This window comes from Brachionichthys hirsutus, chromosome 2, assembly GCF_040956055.1.
Source record: "Brachionichthys hirsutus isolate HB-005 chromosome 2, CSIRO-AGI_Bhir_v1, whole genome shotgun sequence".
Classification (NCBI taxonomy): Eukaryota; Metazoa; Chordata; class Actinopteri; order Lophiiformes; family Brachionichthyidae; genus Brachionichthys; species Brachionichthys hirsutus.
In genome coordinates this window covers 5,656,581-5,667,377 of record NC_090898.1, presented here as the reverse complement: position 1 = coordinate 5,667,377, position 10,797 = coordinate 5,656,581, and the positions used below count along the sequence as shown (strand labels likewise).

At 42.0% G+C, this 10,797-nt stretch overlaps 1 protein-coding gene across 1 annotated transcript; it reads left to right on the top strand.

Annotated features, from left to right (window-relative positions):
- Positions 1-1,636: 1,636 nt before the first annotated feature.
- On the top strand, positions 1,637-5,781 carry zgc:154075 (uncharacterized protein LOC556929 homolog). The gene is made up of 13 exons (XM_068751548.1): positions 1,637-1,729; positions 1,956-2,040; positions 2,139-2,212; positions 2,310-2,369; positions 2,667-2,774; positions 2,992-3,048; positions 3,132-3,262; positions 3,475-3,529; positions 3,780-3,872; positions 3,972-4,106; positions 4,742-4,843; positions 5,324-5,485; positions 5,662-5,781. Exons 1-13 carry the CDS (start codon positions 1,637-1,639, stop codon positions 5,779-5,781), a joined length of 1,275 nt encoding a protein of 424 aa, XP_068607649.1.
- Positions 5,782-10,797: the final 5,016 nt, after the last annotated feature.

The following is a 10,797-nucleotide window of genomic DNA, read 5'->3' as shown; positions in this document are numbered from 1 at the left end:
CCGACCAAAGCCCCATAGTCTTCTCTCTCCGCTGGGCTCAGCTGCAGCAAGCACGGCAGCGCGTCATCGGCGAGGCACATGGCTAGCTGGAGGGCCTTGGTGTCTTCTGACCAGTGTGCGGCCCGAGCCAGTAGTTCGAACTGGGCATGAAATGCCTCCCAGTCTGCCTTACCGGAGTACTTTGGGGTCTTGACTTGCGGCCGAACACACTGCGCGGCGCCATCCACGACCGTGGGCGGGCCCGCAAAGCCTTTCCTCGTGGCTGCGATTGAAGGGCTGAATCCGGCGTCCGCCGCTAGCTTCCTGGCTGTCTGCCTCGTGCGCTCCACAGCGCGTTCAAGCTCCATCTCATACACCCGCCTGCCGGCGTAGCCACCGTCCATTACCTCCTCTTTGATTTTCGGGCGAGCCCCTTTTCCGTCGCGTCCAGCCATTAGCGTAGCCGACGAGCAGAATTAGCCGTAGCTCACCTAGTTAGCTCCGCTCGGCTAACGGAGTTTAGCGCAGAGGGATCCGTGTTTTCACTTCTGACACCAATGTAGCGTCCGTCGGACGCTGGAATAAGCACACAGTGGATCTCACAACGAGCTCTTTATTAAATGGTCACTGTCGGCCGTAACCACGCCACAACACAGAACGGGTAACTATCCCTCACTCCCGCAGCTCCCTCACACACACACCGCCCCTCCTCCCTCGGATGCCTTCGCGGACCCTCTCCAGCGTAGGAACAACGAACACTCCTAAAACATGAACCGTTACAGTATCATCCGCAGCCTATTAACGTTATACATGACACAATCTGGAAACTACTCACCAAAATAATATCAAACCGTGACTCGTGTTGAATTTATAAATTAACGTACGTCTGATATTTACGGTACATTCGAGGATGTTTTTATTTCTCTTACTAACCTAAATCCAATATTCAGATTCAAAGTGCGGCGGATCAGCCTGTGTACGAGACGACTAATCGCTGTGAACGAATCACAGAAGTTCCCTCCCTGATTTTAGAAGTCGTGACCGGTCGATTCGATCACCTGATCAGCTATACTTTCTCCAGGAACATGCCCGCTGCCGCTGAACATTAGATCGACGCAGCTACATGCGACAAAATAGTGTAACGGTTCATGTTTTAGGAGTGTTCATTATTCCTACGCTGCAGAGAGTCCGCAAAGGCATCCAGGGAGGAGGGGCGGTGTGTGTGTGAGGGAGCTGCGGGAGTTAGAGAGAGTTACCCGTTCCGTTGTGGCGTGGTTACGGCCGACAGTGACCATTTAATAAAAAGCTCTTTGTGAGATCCACCGTGTGCTTATTCCAGCGTCCGACGGACGCTACAATACGTACAGAATCGAACTCTTGAGCACACTTTATGAGTACCGGTATGTGTTCTATAATATAATATGATTTCTCTGTAAATGCTTTTATATTGTAACTGTAAAAATGAAAGTTCATCTTTTTTCCCCGTATGCGCTTATTGACAAACGATGGCCAATCTTTATTTAGATAACTATAACTGCAACTAGGATTATATTAAGTATGATTTTCCTTACATGGATTACGGGATTGAACATCAAATGAATGTTTAGTGCATCCGTTTCGTGCTTTTAGACCCCGTGATCTGTTCCAGGGTTCCGATATGACGTCACCTGTCCGCGTCATCGTGGTAGGAGCTGGCTGCAGAGGCCAAATCTACGCTCGGTTTGCAGTCATACATCCTGAACGCATGCAGGTGAGGATGGTTGTCCGTCAAACTCGTGTTTCTCTGAGATGATGTCCTCAGTCACAATGTTCAACAATCCTTACTTTAAGTAAATTGTATTGAAAATATACAGAAATATATTATCTTCATTAATTACACATACTTGCAAATTACAGTTCTTGGAAAATGTACAACATTCGTGTGTTGCCAGGTTATTGAGTTGCTCACTTCAAATCAACGCAACTCGTAATTTCAGGTTGTTGGAGTCGCTGATCCAAGGAAATTTGCTTGCACTGAACTTCGACTGCGACACGACATTTTAGATGAAAACATATTTGAAGGTGAGCCTTTAAATACAAAATATGCATGAAAGTATTTGCTATTTTCTCATATTAGATAGAATGTCAGTTTGAAAAGGAATGCTGTGTTTTCCAATTAGACTGGCACAGAGTGACTGAAAGAGAGAAGTTTGCAGATGCAGTTTTGATCTGCACTCCTGACCGCCTTCATAAGGTCAAAATAATAATTGCATTTTCATTTCTTTTTTCTTGTTTTCTTTGGTGTTTATTATGTATTAAAATATATTTATTAAATACTTTGCGTTCCACAGGAACCTGCTGTGGCGTTTGCGATGAAAGGATATCATATTCTGCTGGAGAAACCAATGGCAGTGAGTGAATAAATAAACATTATCGTCTGAGTAACGCACATTACTTCAGCCTTCATGTTTGTGTTAAATGTCCTACAGGTTCAAGTTATCAAAATCATTGTATTTCTGTATGTTATTATTCCAACATGCTTCATATCATACAGAAAAAAGATGGGTTTATTTATAACAAACACATTTTAGGGGAAAAAAACTATGATTGGTCAGTTGTGGAAACAAAAAAAATCTTCATTTTTTTATATGATTATTTTTGTATGACACATCCCTTCCTTGTACATTAATGTGTTAATGAATCTTTAGACTACTGCTGAAGACTGCATGGCGATTGTGGAGGCTTGCAAGCAGAGTGGTGTCATGCTATCAGTGGGTCATGTTCTCCGCTATGATCCCCTCATTCACCAAATAAAGGTGAATTTTCTTTGTTTCTGAAAACATTTCACAGATTTCTTCGCGTTTTGAGAATTTAGTTCCCTGATGCGATTTGATTTCGATAAAATGAATTAAGGAATAAGAAATTTCAAATACTGAATGCTACTCAGTTTCCTATACATGGGAAAAAGGTGAAATAAAATCTAATTTTCCTTGTTGAGGTTAAACAAATGAAATATATGGATCTTTTTTTTAGGAGCTGATAGATGCCGGAGTCATCGGCGATCTGGTCCACATTCAGCACCTTGAGCCGGTAGGAATACCGATATTGAAATGTAATCAATAGTAATAAAATCCTATTAAATCCAGTATTTTTTTTTAAATCTCTTGTTCCAGGTTGGCTTTTACCACTTCGCTCACTCATTTGTTCGGGGGAACTGGAGGAATGAGTCGGAGAGCTCTTGTTCTCTTCTGGCCAAGTCCTGTCATGACATTGACCTGATACATCACTGGGCTGGATTACGCAGGTAAAGCAACAGAAAGCCGTCACTGTTGAGACATAATAAGATCAATATTAAAATAAATGTTTCTGGGTTAATAGTGAAATATCGAGTGTATCACGTTTTTGAATGCCTTTTTCTGAATGTTGCTCACTGCATTTTGTGTTTTTTGGTGTTGAACAAGTTGTTTTCTGTTTGTCCAGAGATTAATCATTTACAACTTTCTTCGTTATTGATAGGTGTATAAAAGTTTCTTCATTTGGATCCCTGAGCCACTTCCGGAAAGAAAGCAAGGTCTGTTGCCAATGCAAAAAAATGAAAGGTTACTCAGTATTGATAGTATTTACAACCACAATAGTATTTATGGCCATAGAACTGTAATATAAATCTATGTGAAACAGCTCATAAAATGATGCACTCAATATTCCTTTTAACATTTGTGTGTGGTGTTTTTGATCAGCGCTGTCAATGTTGCCATTATAGCAATGGAATAAAGTTTTTTAATCTTTTGTTATATGATAAACTGTTTAAATATTTATTTCAGCCAGCAGGTGCTGGAGATCGCTGCTTGGATTGCTCAATAGAGAAAGATTGCCCATACTCGGCATGCAAAATCTACCTAGACCGGGTGAAACAGGTAATTTTACCACATTATAATTACAGATTACCTTCTGCAAACCTAAGACTTCAATTTCGGTGCATTATTACCGTCCGTGTGTGTGTGTGTGTGTGCTAGGGAAACACTGGCTGGCTTGTGTCAATCATATGTGAGAACTCTCACCCAGACATCGAGTCAGTAACGGAGGTGCTGCGGACTGGACCGTACGGACGTTGTGTTTACGAGTGTGACAACGATGTCTGCAGTAACCAGGTCAGACATCACTGGCTTTATAACATCACAGCTCCAAATTATTTCAGATGCACACATATTAAATCCAGATTTGGATTAAGAGTTCCTCCCAAAGCACCCCAAAATAATAGATTATTGGGTGATTTTCAAATAAAGCAATGATAATCCTTTACGACATTATTTCAGCTGGAGCTGAATACTGTGTGGCAATAGGTTTTGCTTTTAATCCACAGGCTACACCGGATTTAGTGGCATGATTTAAAAAATAATAATAATAATTATGTCCTTTCTTCTTTGCTGGATTAGCTAAAGCAAGGATTTCGTGTTTTTGCTCGTACTTTTGTGTGTTTGTCTGTTATTAATGGATTTTGTTTGACTATTTTATAATGTCTGAGTGATTGGAACTGCTCTTCTTTCTGCTTCTCATCCAGGGCCACATCTTGGTCCAGAATCCTTTGATATGATTCTTTCCCAATGTGGGACCAAATACAAATCGATCCATTTTCTTTGCCTCTGCAAAATAATTTAAGAAGTTTTACCATTTTAAGTACAAATTTAACGTACAATCCCCAATTTACTAACCCAAACACACATTTTAAAGATGAAAACGCCATTTTCCATTCGTGTCAGAATACTGTTCTGTACCATTCGTCAAGGTTGTTAACTTGGAGTTTGAAGGGGGCGTGACAGCAGCCTTTACCATGGTGGCGTTCACTGAGAAGGTCTGCCATCGAAAAACAACCATCTATGGCAGCAAGGTAGGAAGAAATTGCTCATCTGCAGGCCCGAAAATAAAATCTACTCAACCAACGGTGTGTGTTTGTAGATATAGGGATGCAGGGGGGCAGTAAAATCACAGGTATTGCTGCTATAACAAACAAACACTCAGTCTTTAGGGATGATGATCCAGGAATATAAGTATACCTTTTGATGTTGAGAGCCCTCCTTCAAGGCGTTTTCATACAATGAAGTGTAGAGATTGTGGGACGTACCGCTGTGAGCCCCACGGCGTGCCACAATGCTGAGGTTATCCAGTTGGATACAGTTTTAGCAGAAGGAACATATTTTTCTACACACCTCATCATTTGTATGCATATATGATGCCAGTTAACAGTAACGTTATTAAAAGTTGAAAAGAATACAAAGCACAAACTTCTGTACAATCGTAACCACAAATGCTTAACTGCGTCGGAAGCAGCAGCCACATGGCAGCTACATTGTGAACTATGTTTTCACAGGGGGAGCTGTCGTATGATGGCGATGAGATACGCGTGTTTGATTTCCTGACCCATGGTGCCACCAAGTATACGCCACCCGCAGATGCCCACAGACACTTTGGAATGACTGGGCATGGTGGAGCAGACTACCACCTCATGGAAGCCTTTATTTCTGCCGTGGCAGTGAGTGATTTATATTATTTACTGCTCTTTATTATTGCGATTATTTATGTTATATTGCAAAATGATCTATGAAGTTACTGTAATTAATCTCTATTTGACGGTAAGATTTAAAAACAGGTGGTTGACCACTCTTCTCTCTGTGCCTCTGTTTGTTCCTTTGTGTTTTGTGAGAACAGAACAATGATCCATCCCTGATCCGTTCAGGGCCCGAGGAGACACTGGTGAGCCATTTGCTGGTGTTTGAAGCCGAGCATTCACGACGGGAGAGCAGGGTGGTGCACCTGGAAAACTTCTAAGAAAATGATCTCGCCTCAGGAATCAATCATTATCATGAGACTTAGAAAATTAAAAGCACGAGTTGACCGTTAAAATGAGAAATCTCGGAATGTTCATTGTGATAATTAAATTGTTTTGCAAATATTGATTGATGATGGTGTGAGTGTGCACATTATATGTAAATAAGAGCTAATGAGGAATGAATAAAGTTTCATAAATTTATTTCATTCAAAAATGTATATATATTAAATTCATAAATATGCATATACCTTCAGTGCTGTGGAAATGTATTTGACACACTCCAGATTTCCTATGTTTTTGTGTCTGTTTTAAAATGTGTCAGATTTTTAAGCAGAATTTAGTATTAATCAAAGGCAACCTGAGTAAACATAAAGTCTATTTTTTTAAAGTGTCATTTTAGAAGGCAGGTAAGATCAGGCCTTTCCTTTAACGAAGGTCTCTGACACTGATGTAGCAACGATTAGGGAAACAGTCAAGAGAAGCTGTGAATGAAGCTGAAGGATTATGCTCTGCCTTCAGTTGTTAAAATATAGTAGCATAATATCTTAAATTGTACTGTATTGGTTCACAGATACACGGAATGCCACTTATATCATAATAAAAAAAAGGTTATAATAAAAATAGCAATGTGTTTTATTTAGTAGTGCTTATCTTTTCAGGCCAGCTCTCGATATCTGTGTTATGAGAACGAGCAGGCTCTGCGGGGTTTGTATTTCATTTTCAAATCTTCTATTACTTACCGCACTTTAAATAATGCTTTTCTGTTCACGGTTAACCTATCCCAGCTGACATTGGCCACCATTGTATTACATGTTTTTGGTGGTGGGATGAAGCCGCGCTGACACAAAGACACCATGCAACCTCCACAGGGAAAAGTCCAAGGCAGATTTGAACACAGGAGGCAACAGTGCTACCCGCTGTGCCACCGCGTTGCCCCTCCTGGTGGGATCTCCCATGGTCAATAGGTTCTTGGTGACAGGCCAGACGCAGTGTGTTTCCTCCATCAAGGCCTTCGTCCATGTGGCTGGGCCAGGCTGATAAACTGAAGGAGAGACCAGCCTGTAGAACTGCTAGGCAGCTGACAGACAGGAAGAGTGTTTGATTAGGGTACCCACTGGCTGCACTCCATGTGGAGGAATTCTGTGATGCAGATCACATCTGTACGAGTCTTTCCAAAAGTAACTTTTGCTGATGCAATCGTCTCTTTTTTTGTTTTATGGGGATAGAATTTAAGCATCTAAGTAAAGCTGAACAGATAATTACTATAAACACAGTCATCTAAACACTGGATGAATCACATGAGAGTACGCTAACAGATCAGGAGATCACATTTCATCTCGACGAGGAGGCGTCAGTAATAAGTCACCGCTCATAGTAATGTCAAGTATGACACAACATTTGTTGAACTTGCAACACGTCCAGGATGAGTAATTCTGGAGCATGTCCTCGAGCCCATATTCTCAGTCACATTGTTTTTTCGAGTTGGATTGACATAATTATAAGACTAATGTGGAAAAAATGGGTGTGTGGCGATGATGAAATGATCAAATCTCAGAAAAACTTTGTAGGAGTGCCAGAATAGGAATTACAGCACCAGTGCGAAAAGGCACTCCTTTATTTTCCTTTTGGTGTGACCTGTGCAATAATGTTCGTCACAATTTCCAACCAATGAACAACAAGAACATCATTTCTCATTCAATGAATTCTTAACTTCTCCCAACTTTTTGTTTTAGAATAATAGAGATCAATGGTTGGGGAGTTCCTTGATTCTGTCTTTGACAGTGACTCTTCCTGTAATAACAGGCTATAATCACATACACACACAGATAATTTGGTGATGTGCTCCTGGAGAAACATTTGCCAACCGAGTCAGCAGATGTATTTTTGAATGACTCAACCAATCCACCGCAGAGCCCTTTCGTTTCTTCGGGCTCTGCCCTCAACCCCCCCTCCCTCCCTCACACACTGGCACGTATTGCCTAGATTTATTTGCGGCCTTACTGCACCACAGTCTGGAAATGGCCAGTAGCAATGAAAAAAAAAAATTTTCCAGAGTGTAATTCAGATCGGAGGTAAATGTCAATAGTTTGTGGTGTTTAATATGATCTTTCATTTCACTTTTTAAACATCCAGGAAGTGAAGGAGGAGGAACGCAAGGAAAAAGACCGGCACGCTGTAAAGCACGGGGCAGTCTGGCTCCGTCGGTGACTCAACAGGAAATGATGGAGCAGGAGTGAGTGAGGTGAGAGGAGGAAAGGGAGGAGGGTGGGAGTGAGAGGAGAGATAAAGTTAGGAAAAAAGAAAGACGGGCTTTGTCATACCTCAGGACTCTGAGCTGTGCTGTGGGGTAAGACAGACAAAGAGAAACCATACCATCATTTTTACAGGAAATATGTACTGCATGAAAACGCAGATGGTCTAGTCATCCTCCACCCCCACCCTCGTACTATTCTCCACAATAAAGCCATGATGTGTACACGGGCAGACAGTAAATAATCAGCCGTCCAGCAAAGACATGACCAAATTTGACTATTTTCCGTTGCCCTTGTAAAAGGTGTCCTTGTATGTCCAAAAAGACTTTGACCTCAGTGTGAGCATTGCAAAGACAAGCAAATATTGACAGTGTTTTCCTGCTGCGTCCGCTCAATTGGGAAATACTCAGTATGTCCATGGCCTACCAAGAAAACGTATTGCCTTTTATTGCCAGATAAACTTCACAGGGCTGTGGACAACCCCTGCAGACCCTCTCCCTGCAGTGACACCTGGAATCACAGATGAGGAAGATGCCATCAATGCTGCATCCTGGCCACAGAATCCCTGCTTTGATGTCCTGCTCTGTGACATTCATTGAGACTGCCCACATGAAGTCAGATGTCACAGGCTTTAAATCAACTTTATCCTTCCTCCAACAGCGCTTTCCTCGCTGACTCTCTTTTGTATTTCTTTGTTGGCATCTGGGTAAAAGTGGACGGCACCACGACACAATTATTCTTAATACATGGCCTTTGTTGCAGCTACTGTTAACTGATAGGATATTTATAGTCTTAATTATATTGTGTAATGGAAAAAAATACTTTTGGGGTTTTCTTTGCAAATTCAACATCATTCTTCAGGAGCCCCCCCCCCCCCCCCCCCCGGTCCCTGTTCTTTGATAGCTGAGCTGTCTTCTCACAGGATGAGGTCAAAGGGCACGGTGCAAAAAGCCCACTCAGACATCCGAGAAGCCCGATTCCTTCCGGACGCCTCCATCTTGTCAGACCGAGTCTCCAATCCAGTAAATTATGAAGATCAAACAGAGGTTGTGTTTTTCAAATCATGCATAACTTTACGGATGACAACGGCAAATGATTGTTCCCGATTCGAAACGTAAACCTAATTTTTGCGAAACTCGTATCCTGTATTTATCGAAGAAATTCATAAAATGTAAACCATCACTTCTGTTTGCCACTACAAAAAAAAAGGCAAACAAGACCTTTCATGTAAAGATCAGGTAGTAGAGAGTGGTAATTGAGGAAATTAGAATTAATCTACAATCTACAATCAGTTACAGTGACTTTACTCCAGAGTTGGAGGACAATGCCCTCGTTCCGGCCCTGCCGTCTTCCAGAGATTTACTCATCAGCTCCAAAACTCTTGACTTGATGCGTAGGAATTTTAACATCTTACACATGTTGTACCTGTAAATGAGGAATCCCAGTGTCCAAAGACTTTTGTTTCTGATTACAAACTCTAACATTGGTCCGCAAAAACTGCAGGGCTAACAGTCCTCTAATGTGAAATGAGTGTGGAATGTGAAACTCAAACATATAAGAGCCCGACCGTGACTTTGAAAACAGTCAGCTTGTCTGTCTGCAGTCTGTAACAGGGCCTTAACTACTATTGCATGTTTGTACACAGCTGGTTCCTCTATAAGAGAATTCCCCATGTCGCCGTGTCAGCGCTTCAACCTACACAAATGCATTTACCATAGAACATGTATGTTAACAGCTACTTACTACATTTCCTGGTCCATCTTGAGACACTGTATTCTCATTTTAGCGGCTATCTCCTGCACACGGATCTGCTCTCACAGCCCAGGTTGACATACGAGGAATCATTTCTCCTGATTTTAGCTCAGGTTTGATGGACCGTCTTTAATTTAGCAGCGGCATGAGGGAGTTTGTTCAGAACAATCCATCACATCTTTGAAAAAGAGCACGAGAAGGGAGGGGGGTGTGCAGATGTGGGAAGTGGGCTTCTGACGGCCCTGACAGCTGTGAGGGACGGAGGTTTCTCAGAGCAGGAAATGACTTGACCTTCTCTGTGGGAGACTGGCCCACCCTGACTACAGCCCCCGCAGCTTTGACCGTGGTCACCACAAGCACCCACAGAGGGCAGTGGAGCAACATCAGAGCTGCTGGGGATGGAGCTGTGTGACCTCAACGGAACAGAACATATTGTGGGTGATAAGAGTTTCAAAAATAAAGACATGAATTGCACCATTACTCTTATATTTACTTAGTACAACAGGATAACTGACACCACCTCCACCTTTATGTGACACTGGGATCACATGTGTGTTACACAACAGGAAGCTGATCAAACATTGATCAAATTATATTTGCTAAAATGTATGAGTATTCCTTTAAGCAAACAAACCACATTGGTGGGAGAGGGCAACTGATGACTGTACCAATACGTGCATAATAAATGTGGCATATTTATTTTGTGGGATTGTGATTTAGGCATAAGTATAAAGCACTCCTTAATCCACTCATAAACTATGTCAGTTTTATTACATAGACTGTATTACAACAGAGGGACTATTTAATTATAGGACAGAATTGGGTAGGTCATAAGGTCATGTGACATTGCTCATAAACCTTTAACGTGAGGACATACCTGGGGAGTTACTTGACACAGCTCTTACTTTGCTGCCATTTTCTTGTATACGGACTTCCGTACTGTTCTTTTGTCTCTGTCAGCGTGGGTGATGACAAACACAGACTGTGAACTCCTATGTGACTTGCAGGCTT